Source organism: Sorex araneus, chromosome 2, assembly GCF_027595985.1.
Source record: "Sorex araneus isolate mSorAra2 chromosome 2, mSorAra2.pri, whole genome shotgun sequence".
NCBI lineage: Eukaryota > Metazoa > Chordata > Mammalia > Eulipotyphla > Soricidae > Sorex > Sorex araneus.
In genome coordinates, this window is record NC_073303.1 from 318424162 (window position 1) to 318443410 (window position 19249).

Here is a 19249-nt window from a genome sequence, read left to right on the forward strand (position 1 = left end):
GTGTGATTTCTTTCTGTTGTTTATAACCCTTGATGAATAGAAAATGGCCTTCTCTGTCCTTTCTGATTTTTTTCAACCTGAAATCTATGTTGTCGGATACTAGTATGGCCACCCCAGCTTTTTTGAGGGAGTTGTTTGCTTGCATTATTGTTTTCCATCCTTTAACTTTGAGTCTGTATTTGTTCTGATTGTTCAGATGTGTTTCTTGCAGGCAGCAGAATGTTGGTTTCAGTTTCTGGATCCATTTTGTCACTCTGTGTCTCTTGATAGGTGCATTTAGACTATTGACATTGAGAGAGATTATTGTCATGGGGTTTTGTACCATCTTTCTATAAGAGTTTATTGCGCTTATGGGTTTTTTTCTCGTCTTACAGGAGCCCTTTTAGTCCTTCTTTCAGGCTTGGTTTGGAATCTATGAAGTTCCTGAGCTGTTGTTTATCTATGAAATGATGTATTTTTCCATCGAGTTTGAGTGAAGAGTTTGGCTGGGTAAAGTATTCTTGGTGAGGCGTTCATTTCATTGAGTTTTTTCACTATATCCCACCATTATCTTCGGGCTTTGAGGTTTCCTCTGATAGGTCTGATGTAAATCTAAGGGGTGCTCCTTTGTATGTGATTTCTTTCTTTGACCTTGCAGCTTGCAGTATTGCATCTCTATCTGTGGCATCCATATTCTGACTATGATATGCCTTGGAGTGTTTCTATTAGGATTTCTTTTAGCTGGCACCCTTCTGGCTTCTTGGATCTGGATGCTTGCATTCTCTAACTCTGGAAACTTTTCAGCGATGATTTTTTTAACTGTGGTTTTTTTCATTGTGGTTGGCTGGTACTCCAATGATTCTAATGTTGTTCCTCTTGGAGTCATCTCCTAGGTCTCTGATTTGCCTTAGAGCCAATTTGAGGTCTTTTCCCATTGTTTCTTGTTGCCTGTACGATTTCTGCTGTTCGTCTTCAAGATCGCTGATTCTGTCTTTGGCCGTTGATACTGTTGAGGGCACCTATTGAGTTTTTAAGTTCATCTATCGAATCTTTCATTTGTGATATTTCTTTTTGTAGTTTTCTTATTTCTGCTCTCATTTCTTCCTGTATTTTCTCAGTTATCCATTCCCCCATTTCTTTCACTTCTTCCTTTAATTTTCTGTACGACTGTTCCACTGATTCTTTGAATTACTTTAAAATCCTCAGCATTTCATCTCGGAATTCTTTGTCGGAGAGATCATACTTGTGGGTACCTCCTGTTGAGGATTCGGGACTCTTTTCATCGTCCTCTACTTGTAGTGGAGATTTGCGTTAGATCTTCATGTTGTTGTGGATCTAACGAGGTAAAGCCTTTAGGTTCACTGGAACTGTTCCCTCTGATTGCCAGAGAGAATTCTGAATAAGATCCACAGTGGTCAACCTTTTCCTAGCTTAGAGTACTTCTTTCATCATGGGCATTATTCTGCGACTTATGATAGGTATCTAGTGCAGCATTAGAAGAGATGTTGTTTCCAATTGGGCTGTATGAAACTTTTTGAATACACTTGTTTTTTGGTGGAACTGTAGTTGGCTTGAAGATTGTTGCCGTGTTGTGTTTGAGGTGGCCAGAATGCTTTCCACAAAATTAGATAATGAAGGTTGGGATGGGAGTCTAAGGTGCTGGCTGTGGAGGATAAAACTACTGCGCAATAAGCGGCCACCGGCTCCACAGAAGGCCACGCCCACTTTTGATTAGGCCACGCCCCCTTCAGTGGAGGCCACACCCCAAGTCAGTCCCAATGTTAATGTCTGTTTTATGGGGATCCGCAAGTACCTATTAGAGGGGACTGGCGCTGATCACGCGGGTGCAGAGGGTTCTGGTGAAGGCGATGCCCGCGGCCGGGAAGCCTCAGGCAGTGGATGTAGGGGACGCAGGGCTGGACCTCTTTTTAAGCTATTGTTTTTTATTTATTTTCTTTCCACTTGAGATGTCTAATGTTAGTTGGGTATTGAAATTTTACAGTTATGTTGCTGTTAGTGTTTCTTTAGGTCTGTTTGCGATTTCTTTATGTAATTTGAGACTTTGCTCTTTGATGCATGCATATTAGTGAGCATTTTGATCCTCTTATCATTATATCTTTCTTTGTCTTAATTTATTTTCAATCGTATTTTACTGCAATATGTCTATCCCTGGACTAGAGCGATAGCACAGCAGGTAGGGTGTTTGCCTTGCCTGTGGCCGACCGAGGTTCAATTCCTCCATACCTCTTGGAGAGCCCGGCAAGCTACCGAGAGTATTCCACCTGCACGGCAGAGCCTGGCAAGCTACCTGTGCCTTATTCAATATGCCAAAAACAGTAACAACAAATCTCACAATGGAGATGTTACTGGTGCCTGCTTGACCAAATAGGTGAACAATGGGACGGCAGTGCTACAGTCTATCCCTACCTTTTTTACGTTATCATTTCTGTAGGATTTCTTTTAAACTTTTTATTTTTCCATTGGAACACATTTTGTTTCAGTTTGATTCAAATTGTCAGTATTTGAATCAATCATAAGGTTTTCTGCAACTTCCTTAAATTTTGTCAAATAACTGTCAATACTGTGATTAAGTTTTGATTCTTTTTCCATAATATATTCCTAGTATTTTGAAATAGATTTGATCCTATGGTTATCTTTGGAGCTTAGGTGGATTTAATATACATTATAGAAATTTGGGTTTTGTTTTTTTAATCCTCCCCACTCTGACTTTTGATTAGTTTAGAGCACTGATGTTTAGAGATGCTATGGATATGTACTTATTGTACTTTGATTTTTTTAATTTGGAGTTTTTAGTTTATGTTTCTTCTCTCTCTCTATTTTTTTTTTTAAAAATAAATCACCATGAGGTACAGTTACAGACTTAAAAACTTTTGTGCTTGTGTTTCAGTCATACAATGATTGAGTATCCATCCTTCACCAGTGCCCATTCTCCACCACCATTGTTTCCAGTATCCCCCCTCCCCACCCTTGCCTATCACCCCCACCCTGATACTCCCTGCCCCCCCAGCCCCGCCTCTGTAGCAGGTACATTCCTTCCTTTTTACTCTCTCTCTCCTTTTGGGTGTTGTGGTTTGCGGTATAGGTATTAAGTGGTCCTCATGTTCAGTCTATAGTCTACTTTTAGCACACTTTTAGCACACATCTCCCATCCCAAGTGGGTCTTTCCAAGCATCCTTTATTTGGTGGTCCATTCTCTATCTGAGCTGCCTTTTCCTCCAGCATGTGGGGTCAGCTTCCAAGCCATGGAGCAATCCTCATGGTCCTTATCTCTACTATCCTTGAGTGTTAGTCTACCATTTCACAAATGAGTGTGGTCCTTCTGTGTCTATCCTTCTCTTTCTGACTCATTTTACTTAGCACAATGCTCTCCATGTTGATCCACTTATATACAATTTTTATGACTTCATCTTTTCTAACAGCTGCATGGTATTCCGTTGTGTAGATGTTCCGAAGTTTCTCTAACCAGTAAACTGTTCTCGGGCACTTGGGTTTTTTTCAGATTTTGGCTATTGTAAATAGTGCTGCAGTGAACATACAAGTGCAGATGTCATTTCTACTGTACTTTTTTGCATCATCGGGATATATTCCCAGAAGTGGAATATATTGGTATTGGTATTGAATATATATTCAACATATTGAATATATTGGTATTGCTGCATCAAATTGGAGCTCAATTTCTAATTTTTTGAGAAACGTTCATGCTATTTTCCAAAAGAGCTGAACCAGTCAGCATTCCCACAAGCAGTGAAGGAGAGTCCCTTTCGTCCCACATCCACGCCAACACCGGTTGCTTTTGTTCTTTTGGATGTGTGTCAGTCTCTGTGGTGTAAGGTGGTATCTCATGGTTGTTTTGATCTGCATCTCCCTGATGATTAGTGATGAAGCACATTTATTCATGTGCCTTTTGGCCATTTGGATTTCTTCTTTTTTTTTCTGTTTTTTTTTTTTATTATTTATTTTTTAATTAGTGAATCACCATTGGGGTACAGGGTACAGTTACAGATTTACACATTTCCGTGCTTGTGTTTCCCTCATACAATGTTTGAGCACCTATCCCTCCACCAGTGCCCATTCTCCGTCACCAATGAACCCAGTATCCCTTCCACCCCCGTATCCTATCCCCCCAACCCCACCCCATTCTGTGGCAGGGTATTCCCTTTTGTTCTTTCTCTCCTTTTGGGTGGTGCTGTGGTTTGAAATAGGGTATTGAGTGGCCTATCGGGACTGGACCTGCTCCGCCCAGATTTCCCAGGGACTGCCCCCCCTCCCCGCCCCACCGCCATGTAATCCTGTCAATGGCCAGCATCCAGAGACTTAAAAGCCAGCTTCCATAAGCTTTCTTATAGCCTACTTCTCCCTCTGGGAGAACCTGGCAAACTACTGGGAGTTTCCTGCCCACATGGGAGAGCCTGGCAAGGTCCCCATGGTGTATTCATATGCCAAAACCAGTAACAAGCTGGGTCTGATTCCCCTGATCCTGAAAGAGCCTCCAGTACTGCATCGTTGGAAGGACTAGTAGAGAGAGGCTTCTAAAACCTCAGGGCTTGGATGAATGGAGACGTTACTGAGACCACTAGAGAAATTCGACGATCAACTGGATGATGAAGATGATGATGATTGAGTGGCCATCGTGTTCAGTCTCTAGTCTACTTTCAGCACGCATCTCCTTTCCTGAGCTGAATCTCCATCCACATTTTACTTGGTGTTCCCTTCTCTATCTGAGCTACCTTTTCCCCCCAACATGTGAGTCCAGCTTCCAAGCCATGAAGCCAACCTCCTGGTATTTATTTCTATTATTCTTGGGTGTTAGTCTCCTACTCTATTATTTTATATTCCACAGATGAGTGAGAAAGTTTCTGTTCATTTCATTGCCCCATTTTCTGATGGGATTGAATGTTTTCTTCTTGTAGAGTTCAACCAGTCCCTTGTATATCCTTGCTATCAACCCCTTATCAGATGGGTATTGGGTGAATATTCCATCCTATTCTGTAGATTGTCTTTGTATTCTGGTCACTGTTTCTTTTAAGGTACAGAAGCATCTTCTTTTAAGATAGTCCCATTTGTTTATCTGTTTCCAATTGCTTGATCAGTGGTGTGTCATCTTTGAAGATACGTTTAGCTTCAGTGTCGTGAAGGGTTTTGCCAACCTTTTCTTCAGTACCCTTTTCTTATGGATTCTGGTCTGATGTTGAGGTCTTTAATCCACTTTGATCTGACTTTTGTACATGGTGTTAGGTAGAGGTCTGAGCCCATTTTTTTTTTTTTTTGCATGTAGCTGTCCAGTTTTGCCAGTACCATTTGTTGAGACTTTCCTTCCTCCATTTCACATTTCTTGCTCCCTCATGAAAGATTAGTTGATCATATATTTGAGGTTGTGTGTAAGGATATTCAACCCTGTTCCATTGATCTGTGGCTCTGCCTTTGTTCCTGTACCATGCTGTTTTAATGATTACTACTTTGTAGTAGAGCTTGAGATTGGGGAAGGTGATGCTTCCCATCTTCTTTTTCCCAAGAATTGCTTTAGTTATTCATGGGTGTTTGTTGTTCCATATGTATTTCAGGAGTGTTTGATCAATTTCTTTGAAGAATGTCATGGGTATCCTTATAGGGATCGCTTTGAATATGTATAATGCTTTGGGAAGTATTGCCATTTTGATAATGGTAATTCTCCCAATCCATGAGCAGGGGATGTGTTTCTATTTCTTTGGGTTCTCTTTTATTTCTTGAAGTAATGTCTTGTAGTTTTCTTTTGACAGGTCCTTTACCTCCTTAGTTAAGCTGATTCTGAGATACTTAATTTTCTGAGGCATGATTGTGAATGAGATTTTTTTTTATGTCACTTTCTTCTCATTGTTTGTGTATAGGAAAGCCAGGGACTTTTGGGTATTGATTTTATAGCCTGCGACTTTACTATACAAGTCTGTTGTTTCTAGGAGCTTCTTGGTGGAGGCTTTAGGGTTCTGTAAGTATAGTATTATATCATCTGTGAATAGTGAGAGATTGATTTCTTCCTTTCCTGTCTGGATATCCTTAATATCTTTTTCTTCCCTAACTGCAATGGCTAGTACTTCCAGTACTGTAGTGAATAGAAGTGGTGAGATTGGACATCCTTGTTTTGTCCCTGATCTTAGAGGGAAGGCTTTTATTTTTTCCCGTAGAGAATGATGCTTGCTGTGGGCTTGTGGTAGATGTCTTTGACTACATTGATGAAACTTCCTTCAATTCCCATTTTGGTGAGAGTTTTCATCACTGATCTTTTAGATTTTTTTTTTTTTTGGGAATCCATCTCGTTGATTTCTCCTCTAAGTTTCATTGTTTCTTTCCTCCTGCCTGGTTTGGGCTCCTTCTGTTGGTCATTTTCTAAGATCATAAACTATGTATGTGGGCCCTTTCTTCCTGAGAAATGCTTGCAGAGCTATAAGATTTCCCCTTGACACTGCTTTAGCTGTATCCCCCACACTTTGCTTTTGGCCGCTCAGCTTCCCTTCACCTGGAAGTCTGCATCTTCCATTGCCATCCCTGAGCACTCTTGACTTTGCAACTTTCTCCAGGCTGTGCTTACCTGAACCCTCCCGGGCGGGCCCTGTGGCGAGAATGGTGGCCCTGTTTACCTGGGTGCAGGCTGTTGGTGTCTCGGTGACTGGAGATTGGATCCCTAAGAGCAGCACATCTGGAAGATGGGCTGCAGGATGGGTTGCTTAGAGCTGCCAGCGAAATGGGGCCATCCTCATTTGCAGAATTGTGACTAGATTCCTAGCGGGCTGTTCTTTTGAGAATGCCTTTTCTTGAAGGTCATCCCCACTTACTCACTGCATCCAGCATGCAGGGGGAATGGGCGTGTAACGAACCCTGCTCTGGGCAGCTGGGCACTCATTCTCACTCCCCTTGTCCCTCTGGGTATGCCTTCAGTGTCTGCGTGGTTCCAGATGTGCCTGCACTGACTGCCCTTTCTCACCACCTTCCAGCTGCAGGTTCAGGTCCTTGGGGCATCCTGTCTGAGGGCATGTGTGCCCAGGGTCCCGCCTCCACAATCTCTTCTCTGTTCTATAGCCCAGGCTTGGGAAGGCTGACTCTGGCCTGGCCCACCCCGGGCAGAGCCCAGTGCACCCGCCACCCTGTGATTCTGAGGCATGCCCTCTGCACTCTGGCTCCCCGGCATTGGGTGTCATTCCCTAGCATCGCTGTCCGGTGGCAGTTTTGGGATTCACCCTGCTCTCTCCCAAAGCTGGCCAGGTCTCGACTGCCGTGTGGACTTTCTCCGGTGTCCTCTGGGTCCCAGACTGAGGAGTACAAAGGATGTACTTGTCTTCCTGAGACCCTCGGAGTGGAGGTGGTGTGGAGTGGGATCAAGTCCCAGGAAAGCACTTCTCAAACAGTTGAAGAAGGGGCCACTGTGGAGGCCGCTTACATTGTCAGTGTTTGGATGTAACGAACGATACATGTGGTTTTCCTCTGAAGGACTTGCCAACATCCTCTCCTTCCTGCGGGAGGTGGATTGTGTGGTGGGTGCTGGATTGGGGGTGGGAGTGCTTCTGTGCTTCTGCTCCAAGGGCCCAAAGGTTGGCTTCTATGCAAGCACTTCTGCTCTCAAGCACAGGACATTGAGACACAGTAATAACCTGTAAATTCATTGATTGTGAAAAAGTGGAACAATTGCCACTACATGTAGAAGGTAACTGCATGGCCTTTTACATGCTTTAATTTCATTAGGTGTTTGGTCTTTTGCAATGAAATTATATTTTTATATTCCTATATTACAGTGTGTACTAGACTTAATAGAAGTATACTGAGTACTTTAATTGTTACTGTATTTGTGATTTTTTTTCTTCTCCCTCTTCAGCACAAGGGGCCATAGCTGACTATCCAGTATGGGCACAGAATGCCCTTGGACCATTTGTCACCTCATTTTTCAAGTGGTACATTTAAGCCCCAGCAGTTAGGAACCATGGCACAGAGGACTGTCTGTACGCCCTGATTAGGTCTTTGTCATGCAGCAAACACTTCTGTGGCAGTTTTCTTAGGACATGTTCATTATTTATAATTATTTATAATTATTTAAATTATTTATAATTTAAATAATGTTCATTATTTATAATTATTTATAATTATAAATTTATATTTATAATTATTTATAAATAATGAACATGATTTATGCATGTTTGAGGGGTACCCTGAATGTGGCTCATGGTATTGTTCAGATGAAATCAGGCACTGTTAAGGTGGTATGGCTGTAGAGTACTTTTAAAATTGTTATCTTCTATTCTCTACAAAGAACCCTATGTCCAAAGTATAATGATGTAGATAGCAAAGTGGGTAGGGTGTTTCCTTGCACGCGGCTGACCTGGGTTCGATTCCTCCACCCCTCTCAGAGAGCCCGGCAAACTACTGAGAGTATCCCGTTCACACTGCAGAGCCTGGCAAGCTACCCATGCCATATTCAATATGCCAAAAACATTGTCTCACAATGTTTTTGTGAGACAAGTAACGTCTCACAATGGAGACGTTACTGGTGTCTGCTTGAGCAAATCAGTGAACAATGGGATGACAGTGCTACAGTGCAATACAAAAAAATTAGCAAAAAGATTACTAATAAAAATAGAGATATTAAAGGAGAGATCCTTTAAAGTGAGATCTTAAAGGAAACAAAGTAAACCTGAAGTTGAACTTAATCTCCTGAATTTTCTGTGGTATTTATTTTGGTAGTGATTTTGGAGAGCAGTTGAAAATCTGACTTTTCTCCTTCTGAATATGGATTTCCAATCTTTGGCTACAGGATGCTGGGCTCTTCTGAACTAGCTGTGATACAGGAAAGTTCTGTAAAGATTTTCAGCCTTGCTCAGTAGCTGAGAGAGGAGAAAGGAGAGAGATGTTTCTAGAGACTGTCTGAGATGAATGGGATTGGTCTTATGTGAGTTTCCATAGGAAAGGCATGGGCATGAGGAACTCAAGCATTTGGTGGCCGAGAACTGTTCCCCTGGCTGGCCTACAGCGACGGACGAATGAAGGACCAGGGAAACAAAGAAACAGGACTCCAGGTTGGTCGGTAGTCAGTTTATTTCTCTCTCCTACCTGACGTAGTCCGATCTCTCCCTTATAGCACAATCGTAATCATCGTTTTGGTCATAGTCCTAGTCATCAAGGTTCCATCATCCTAGTATCCTCAGAGACTTCAAAGTCCTTTACTTCGTTATGGCTCTTTCCCCTTAGAGCATAGTTACATAGACATCATAAAGGGTGAGGGCACATATAGGTGGGGTTGAACATTGTCATAACAACAAACAGAGGTAAAGCCACTCTTTCAGGGGAAATTCTACTGGATTAACTCAAGGACAAAATCTCATTTGTGGGTTCAGCACTCCAGATTACTAGGAGATCCGCTCAAGGGCGAGATTCCATGCAAGGTGTATTACTTTCTCCTTTCCTCAGCTAGTCATTCATTTAAACAGTCATAGTGAATTTACTTCTTATAATATATCTAGCAATGTTATTTTGTAGGAACACAGTAAGAGATTTATTAAGCTTAAAGGTTGACTCTTCCTGGGGACATCTGGCTTTATATTCCAGACCACAGTCCTCAGACCAGATTAGTCTTTCCTAACCCCAGCAGGGTCCTTATTCTTTTTGAGTCATGACAGAGTTTATTCCTTGACTATGCTCTAAACTTGCTATATTTATGGTGCTTAGCTTGTCCCCTTTCGATGCCAGGGTAGCTCACAACTTGCCCTGGGTTTGTCCAGTTCCTTCATCAGGACCCTGCTTTTGGAGTGCTAAGAACTAAGGGCAACTGAGGCTTACGTCAAGTAAAATATGGATGTCCAGGAGTAAATATTATGGAGTCAATTAACTCCCATGTTACAAAGCATAGCATGAACTGTCTTCCTGTGTCTATACACAAAGGACATTGCTAAGCCATACAAGTGACATAAGGAAAGAGAAAAGCAATATAGGATTCTTAGTGCTTGATGTACCAGCACTGTTGTGTGAGTGGCTCAATAAACCTAAGCTCCCTGTGGGAGGAGCAAGGACAGCCCAATGTTATCCAACAGTCTTTCATCACATGATGGTAGGATTTCAGAAGCAGGAAAGGAGCAGAAGCAACATGGTGCCACTCAGAAAATGCAAAGTAGTGAATTGCACTGCTTTCCTGTAGCTTTCTGTGTTCTCCAGGTAAAATATAAACTATGAAGGCAGATTTCCTTTCTTTCTTTCTTTCTTTCTTTCTTTCTTTCTTTCTTTCTTTCTTTCTTTCTTTCTTTCTTTCTTTCTTTCTTTCTTTCTTTCTTTCTTTCCTTCCTTTCTTTCTTTCTTTCTTTTTTTCTTCCTTCCTTTCTTTCCTTCTTTCCTTCTTTCCTTCTTTCTTTCTTTCTTTCTTTCTTTCTTTCTTTCTTTCTTTCTTTCTTTCTTTCTTTCTTTCTTTCTTTCTTTCTTTCTTTCTTTCTTTCTAAATTTATTCTTTTATTGAATCACTGTGTGGAAAGTTACAAAGCTTTCAGGTTTAACTCCCAGTTATACAATGCTTGAACACCCATACCTTCACCAGTGCACATATTCCACCACCAAGAATCACAGTATACCTCCCCCCACCCCCCACCTCCCCAGCCCCCACCCCGCCTCTGTAACTGATCAATTTCACTTTTCTTTCACTTTACTTTGATTACATTCAATATTTCAACAAAAAAAACCCTCACTATTATTATTTGGAGTTTCTCCCCCTAAAGTCGGACCTGCTGAAAAGGAAGCATTTGATAATTTGTTTTCCATTGCTAAGAATGAAGAGATATGAGGTCAAGCGGCCGCACTAGCAGCCACACGGTTTTGGACTTCTGTATTTTAGTATTTAGTAATGGCAGAGAAATATCTGCCAGAAATTGCATCATTGCAAGCTTGTACCTCTCAGATACTTTATATTCCACATATGAATGCAATCTTTCTATGTCTGTCTCTTTCTTTCTGACTCATTTCACTCAACATGACACTCTCCATGTTGATACATTTACATACAAATTTCATGACTTCATGTTTCCTGACAGCTACATAGTATTCCATTGTGTAGATGTACCAGAGTTTCTTTAACCAGTCATCTCTTTTTGGGCACTCTGGTTTTTTCCAGATTGTGGCTATTGTAAACAGTGCTGCAATGAACATAGAAATGCAGGTGTCATTTCTGCTATACCTTTTTGCCTCTCTGGGATATATAGTGAAGGCCATTTTTTATTAATCAAGGGCTAGAGCGATAGCACAGCGGTTGGGCATTCGCCTTTCACGTGGCCAACCCGAGTTCAACTCCTCCACCCCTCTCGGAGAGCCCGGCAAGCTACTGAGAGTATTGAGCCTGCATGGCAGAGCCTGGCAAGCTACCCGTGCATATTGGATATACCAAAAACAGTAACAATAAGTCTCACAATGAGAGACGTTACTGGTACCCACTCGAACAAATCGATGAGCAACAGGATGACAGTGAGTAATACAATAGTAGTTGGAGACTTCAACAGTGCCCTATCACCTCTGGTCAGATCAAGAAGATTAAAACTCACCAAGGAAATACTGACTTTGAAGGAAGAAATAGAAGAGAGAGGGCTAATAGATCTATATAGGGCTTTATATCCCAAAAAAAGGAATACACATTCTTTTCCAGTGCACAGGGAATATTTTCGAGAATAGACCATGTGCTGGGCCACACAACATACCTCAACAGAATCAACATGATAAACATTGTACCAGCTATCTTTTCAGACCAATGTGCACTGTAGATAGAAGTTCATCATGGACAGATGCAGAAAACCAAATCAAACACCTGGAAATTAAATGGCTCAATGTTGAACAATGAGTGGGTCAGAAAGGAAATCAAGGAAGAAATCAAAAGGTACCTGGAACATTGAAGACAAGGTCGGCAAAACCCTCCACGATATTGAAGATAAAGGTATCTTCAAAGATGACACGGAACTAAGCAATCTAGTAAAAACAGAGATCAACAAATGGGACTACATTAAACTAAAAAGCTTCTGCACCGCAAAAGATACAGGGACCAGAATACAAAGACTATCTACAGAATGGGAAAGGATATTTACACAATACCCATCAGATAAGGGGTTGATATCAATGGTATATAAAGCACTGGTTGAACTCTACAAGAAGAAAACATCCAACCCCATCAAAAAATGGGGCGAAGAAATGAACAGAAACTTTACCAAGGAAGAGATACAAATGGCCAAAAGGCACATGAAAAAGTTCTCTACATCACTAATCGTCAGAGAGATGCAGATCAAAACAACCACGAGATACCACCTCACACCACAGAGACTAGCACACATCCAAAAGAACAAAAGCAACCGCTGTTGGAGAGGATGTGGGGAGAAAGGGACCCTTCTACACTGCTGGTGGGAATGCCGGCTAGTTCAGCCCTTTTGGAAAACAATATGGACGATTCTCAAAAAACTAGAGGTTGAGCTCCCATTTGACCCAGCAATACCACTGCTGGGAATATATCCCAGAGAGGCAAAAAAGTATAATCAAAACGACATCTGCACATGTATGTTCATCGCAGCACTGTTTACAATAGCCAGAAACTGGAAAAAACCCGAATGCCCTAGAACGGATGACTGGTTGAAGAAACTCTGGTACATCTATACAATGGAATACTATGCAGCTGTAGAAAAACGGAGGTCAAGAATTTTGTATTTAAGTGGATCGGCATGAAAAGTTTCATGCTGAGTGAAATGAGTCAGAAAGAGAGAGACAAAGAAAGATTGCACTCATCTGTGGAATATAGAATAATAGACTATAAGACTAATGCCCAAGAATAGTAGAAATAAGTACCAGGAGGTTGTCTCCATGGCTTGGAGGCTGGTCTCTCATTCTGGGTAACTCAGGGAAGGGACCACCAAGTAAAATGTGGTCGGAGGTCATGTGGGGGAAGGGTGATGCGTGCCGAATATAGACTAGAGACTGAACACAAAGGCCACTCAACACCTTTATTGCAAACCACAACACCTAATCAGAGAGAGAGAACAAAAGGGAATTCCCTGCCATAGTGGCAGTGTGGGGTGGGGGGAGACGGGACTGGGGAGGGTGGGAGGGATGTTGGGTTTACTGGTGGTGGAGAATGGGCACTGGTGAAGGGATGGGTTCTCGAACTTTGTATGGGGGAAACATGAGCACAAAAATGTATAAATCTGTAACTGTACCCTCACGTTGACTCTCTAATTAAAAATAAACTAATAAAATAAATTTTTTAAAAAAAGGTACCTGGAAACAAATGAGAATGAAGATGCGAGATACCAGAACCTGTGGGGCGCAGCTAAAGCCATATTAAGGGGAAAATTTATAACTCTGCAAGCATATCTCAGGAAGGAAGAAAGGGCCCTCATAAATGACTTGACTTCACAGCTCAAGACCTTAGAAAAGGACCAACAAAAGGAACCCAAACCAGATGAAGGAAAGAAAGAATAAAAATTAGAGCAGAAATTAATGACATCGAAACCAAAAAGACAATCTGAAAGATCAATGAAACAAAGAGCTTGTTCTTCAAGAAAATAAATAAGATTGATAAACCGCTAGCAAGACTCAAAAAGAAAGAGAGAGAACCCTAATAAATCGAATCAGAAATGAAAAGGGGGACATCACAACAGAAACCAAAGAAATTCAAAAGAGCATCAGAGACTGCTTTGAAAGTTTGTATGCCATGAAACAAGAGAACCTAGAAGAAATGGATAAATTCCTGGATTCCTATAATCTCCCAAGGATGAACCAAGGAGACCTGGAGTACCTGAATAGTCCTATTAATATCAAGGAAATTGAAACAGTAATCAAAAGTCTTCCCAAAAACAAAAGCCCAGGTCCAGATGGATTCACTAGCGAATTCTTCCAAACATTTAAAGAGGACCTCTTTAAGCACTAACATGCTGGCCATAGAATAGGTGCTTGGTAGATATGATTGGGTAGGGAGACTCTTTAAAAATAGCTCTGGTTCTATTTTTTTTTTTTTGTCACCAGAGGTGGAATAGCCACATCCCTCATGTGCTGTTACTGGCTACTTCACAGTTGTATCACCTGCTATAGGGATTTTTGTACTCTGTGGACATCAGTCCATCAGACTTGTCAGGAGGATCCGTTAATTCATAAAGCTGCCCTTACTGAGAGGCAGAAAGAGTGCCTTCTGCTCTTAGGGATCCCCTGGTAAATTGACCACACAGGTATACTGTATTTCATAACTGTGAACTTGAGATGAATGTGTCTGTGAAATCGACTTGTTAGTTTTTGTTCATTTAGGTACCACACCCAGCACCTCTCAGGACCCTCAGCAGTTACTCCTGGCAGTGCTTAGGAGACCATATGTGGTATCAGGGATGGAACCTGGGTTGGCTGCACGCAATGCAAGTGTTTTGCCTGCAGCATACTCTCTCCAACCTTTGATACCTGCTTCCAAATGAACAAGTCAGGAATTATGACCTCTGATATCAGAATGGGCTTTCTGTTCCATTGTCTCTCTGAGTTCATTAAACACCCCACACATTTCTAGTCTGAAGCCCTTTCCAGAGAGATTATTTTGATGGCGATTACTGATGGAGTCCTCAGAGTTATGTTCTTGGCCTACTTACTGTCCATGGAGTTTATACCACTTGGCCGTGGTTCCTTTTGTAGTCTGCAGGTGCATTTTTTACACTTCACTGTCAGTGCATTCCCTGTTGCCATCCCCACACATACATGCTGCCAGTGAGATTTCTGGGGGAGCTTTATGGAGGGAGGGAGATTATCCTGAGGCCCTGTTTGTGGCCACCAGCTCTGGGGGGCCATGCTGACATCCAGCCTTTAGGTGGAGCCAGGTCTGGCCGCATGCTTGCTCTGTGTTTGGTCTGACATGCAGGGTTAGGATGCAGACTCATAGATCACCGTGTGATGGCTGTGGACTCCTTTGTGTGGGGTATGATTGAGGCATTTTAGGGTTCAGGGTAAGGATTTCAGGAGGGTAACTGTTCTCAGCATGTTCTGTGACCATCAGTGCCTCAGGAGATTCCGATCATGTCAGTAGCAGTGTGGACAAGAAAGTGTGTAAGAGGACTCTTACTTTTGAGTTGGGTTGAATTTGCAGCTTGCATGCTGGCACTCACTGATGTACTGCTTAGTAAGATATAGAAGTTTCACTTCTAATTCATCTTCCTGTTCTCTAAACTCACCTTCCCTTACCACAGCCCCTGTATTGGTCACCATTCTCTTGGCCACTCAGACTTATCATCCTTCAGGAAAGCCTGGGTGGTTGCTCTGTTTTCTGATTACCTCTGTCAGTCATACTTTACTTTTTTCTGTAACTGGCTTACTGTTGGATGTACCTTTGGTATATTCAGTGCCTGCTCTTGCCTGAACCGATGGCAGTCTGCCAGCCAGACCCCAGGTGTTATATCAGTGCATGCTGAGCCCAGGCTGTATCTTTATGCAGGTTGTATTTCTCGCCTGTGACAAAAGCAGATCAAGCCTCCAGGCTGCCGATCTATGCCAGCTAAGGCCCTGGTCTGAGCATGTTGCAGACAACCCCCGAGACTGTAGAGATGTATAGGCTGAGCCCCTGGGTTGAACGTTAGTGCGGGCCAAGTCCTGAACATGAGTGCACACTGAGCCCTGTGCCTTTCTGTGACCCTGGCCTGGATGTCTGTGTAGGTGACACTGGAGCGTCCCTTCCCTGGGGCCCCCAGAGACTCAGCTCTTTGGAGCTACAGAGCAGGGGACAGGTCAGGATAGCAGCGAGATGAATTTTTTTTTTTCTCTATGGTTCCCTTTTGAGCAGTTTGGAGTTTTATGTGAAGTTTGTGCCATGCCCTTGTTCTTGCTCCCAGCTGCCCCTCCTGTTCAGAGCACTGCGAGTATCATCAGTGTTGCCATTGCAGAAGGCTGCAGTTCATCAGATGGTTTTTGCATTCTTAGAACCAAGCTTCTTTAAGTCTTGGATTAGGTTTATCATTTTAAATGTGTTAATGTGCCTGTGTTCTAATTCTGTCATCTTTGACACTTCCTTCGTCAGTTTCTCCTGGTCAGTTTTTCTTGTCATTATATATCTTACTTTTGTTTTCTTTTCTGGTAGTTTTTGATTGCGTGCCAGACACTGAGTTTTACATGGTTGAGTCCTGACCTTTTTTTTTTTTTTTCCTGCAGTGGTGTTTAAATTCCTTTATTTGGAAAATTTGTTATGACAATAGTTTGGCCTCTTGAAATGATTGGATTCCTGTTTGCAGCTTGCTTTTATTACTCTTTCTTTCTTCCTTTCTTTCTTTCTTTCTTTCTTTCTTTCTTTCTTTCTTTCTTTCTTTCTTTCTTTCTTTCTTTCTTTCTTTCTTTCTTTCCTTCTTTCTTTCTTTCTTTCTTTCTTTCTTTCTTTCTTTCTTTCTTTCTTTCTTTCCTTTTTTAAATTTAGGTGCCATGGTTTACAATTGTACCCATGCTAGATTTTAGGGCATACAATGTTCCAATTCCTGCCACCCAGCTTGGCTCCTTAAAAGGCACATTGTTGGAATTAATGATTAGAGTTGGATCTTTGTTTCAGTGTTGTCGACTCTGTGGTTTAGATATCTACAGGTACTTCACCTTCACCCCCGCCTTCGTTACCTGGTGTCCACTTCTCACTTCTCACTCCTTTTCTGTTCTTTCTTGGTCTTCTCTACTATAATCAAGGATCAAGATTTTCCTTCATTTTGATACCTTGCATTCCCTTGCCACATTATTCTGTATACCACGATAAGTAAAATCATTGTGCATTTGCCTTCTTCATGAAATCCTCCAGTTCCATCTGAGTTGCAGCAACATGGCATGATTTTACCATTCCTTACAACTCCATAGTATTTCATTATATATATATATATATACACATATATTTGTATGTGTGTATATATATATATATACCCATATATATAAATATATGCACTATGCCTTCATAATCTCACTGAATTCCTAGGTTGGTTCTGTATCCTAGCTATTATGTGGTGTGTAACTTGTCTTTCAGCTTTACTAGCTCGGCATGGAATTGCTTTGGGCTCTGTGTAATTAACCCTCCCTCTGTAGACATAGCCCTTCCGAGACCCTGAGTCAGTATGCCACGTCTGAGGAAGTGCCTGTTCTGGTGTGGAAGCTTGATCTTGCCTTAGCCCATGTGAATGATGGAGATTTTCTTACTGTTTCCTTCTGTGGTTGCCTTGGGCAACTCCTTATTGGCATGGACCGGGCAAATGCAGATGGCAGTGTGTCAGATGTTCTGCCATTACCACTGCCCCTCTGCCTTTGCTCACTGGCCCTGAACCCTGAGTCTTACCCCCGAGGAATCACTGCCAAGGATTGCTAGAATCCTCTCCCTTGTAAATGATGTGGAACACAGGCAACAAGTGGGTTTGGGGAGGCTTCTTTCTCTTTCTTTCTTTCTTTCTTTCTTTCTTTCTTTCTTTCTTTCTTTCTTTCTTTCTTTCTTTCTTTCTTTCTTTCTTTCTTTCTTTCTTTCTTTCTTTCTTTCTTCTTTCTTTCTTTTTCTTTCTCTCTCTCTCTCCCTCCCTCCCTCCCTCCCTCCCTCCCCTCTCTTTCTTTCTTTCTTTCTTTCTTTCTTTCTTTCTTCTTCTTTCTTTCTTTCTTTCTTTCTTTCTTCTTTCTCTCTTTCTTTCTCTCTTTCTTTCTTTCTCTCTTTCTCTCTCTCTCTCTCTCTCTCTTTCTCTCTTTCTTTCTCTCTTTCTTTCTCTCTTTCTTTCTCTCTTTCTTTCTCTCTTTCTTCTTTCTTTCTTTCTTTCTTTCTTTCTTTCTTTCTTTCTTTCTTTCTTTCTTTCTTTCTTTCTTTCTTCTTTCTTTCCTTCCTTCTTTCCTTCTTTCCTTCTTTCTTTCTTTCTTTCTTTCTTTCTTTCTTTCTTCTTTCTTTCTTTCTTTCTTTCTTTCTTTCTTCTTTCTTTCCTTCCTTCCTTCCTTCCTTCCTTCCTTCCTTCCTTCCTTCCTTCCTTCCTTCCTTCTTTCTTTCTTTCTTTCTTTCTTTCTTTCTTTCTTTCTTTCTTTCTTTCTTTCTTTCTCTCTTTCTTTCTTTCTTGGGCTACACTTGGTGGTGTTGGGGGTTTAGTCCTGGCTGCATACTCAGGGACTTGGGGAACTGTATGGGGTGCTGGTGATTGAACCTGGTCAGCAGTGTGTAGAGCAAGCATCTTACCATTGTACTGTAGCTTCAGTCCCGTGGACCCGTGGAGGGCTTTTTTCTCTTGCTTTTTCACTCTACAGGAATCCTGTCCTGTAATGCCTTTTTGTGCAGTATAGGAAAACCATCTGCATTCAAGGAGATGGTTATGGCCAGCTCTTGATACTCCAAGATAGTCTTGGTTCTTGACCAGAGAGCACCTAGTCTCACATAATATTATTTTAGCTTTTTCTAGGAGTGGATTAGCCTTATAACCTTTTTTCTCTCGGTTGCCTATGGAATCAACTTTGGAGCCAAAAGCAATGCAGAGATCCCACAGTCAAAAGTCTTCGTAGATGAGGAAAAAGCAGCATGATGTCCGTTCAGAGATTATCACACTGGCAGCTGTGAACACGTGACTCACAGATCAGAAGGGAACAGTTTCTTGTGAACTACATTGGATCTAGTAGTCGCTATCCTCCTGCTGGATGGCGCCCTGGTCCCAATTCGGGACGAGTAGCCCTTGGGTAACTGGGGGGTTGTTAGGCTTTGGTGCTGTGCAGCTCATTGGGTTTGTCCCGACACTTGTTCATATGACACTGTGCCCGTGCCCTTCAGCACCCTCGTGGAGCTGCTCCCGGGCCTCTGCTCCCTTTGCACCTACCTGAGCTCTATTCTCCCTGGCCCAGATGTGGCGTTCTGGTCAGATCAGGTGTCCGTCACCCACTTTCTCTGGGTGGGAAGTGTGTTCCCTCCCAGATTCTCAGCTTTGTAGTCCCTTGGCTTCCTGCCCCCTGTCTGCCCAAGGGGTGGGTAGGTGAGAACGTGCCTCATGGAGGGTTCCATGATGTCCAGCTCCAGGGCCTTTTCCTGGTCATCAGGACAGTGGGGACCTTTCCAAATCCTGCGATTGTTGTTGAGGAAGTTCAGTGCGGGGTTGCCTGTTCTCTTCTGCCAACTGGGACTGGCTGTGCTCAGAGTCTGTCCCTGCCCAGTCTTCCTGGCAGCTCTGGTCGGTGCCTGGGCTTGGAAGGTCAGGTACTGGGGGGAGGGGCCCTTTGAGCGGAAGGTTGGATTTGCTGCTTGCTATGACTTCCTGTGTCTGCTCGGGAGGTCAGTGCGATG

General features: G+C 42.4%; 1 protein-coding gene across 6 annotated transcripts in view; it reads left to right on the top strand.

Moving 5' to 3' along the window:
- Positions 1-19249, top strand: part of GRB10 (growth factor receptor bound protein 10) — a 207274-nt gene that overhangs the window by 67686 nt on the left and 120339 nt on the right. The window contains exon 4 of one of the 6 annotated variants that reach the window (XM_055126376.1): positions 8923-9035. The exons of the other annotated variants lie outside the window; for them this stretch is intronic. Coding sequence (XP_054982351.1) covers positions 9000-9035 — 36 coding nt within the window. The 5' untranslated portion in view covers positions 8923-8999. The remainder of the gene's footprint in view (positions 1-8922; positions 9036-19249) is intronic. 6 annotated transcript variants of the gene reach the window in all.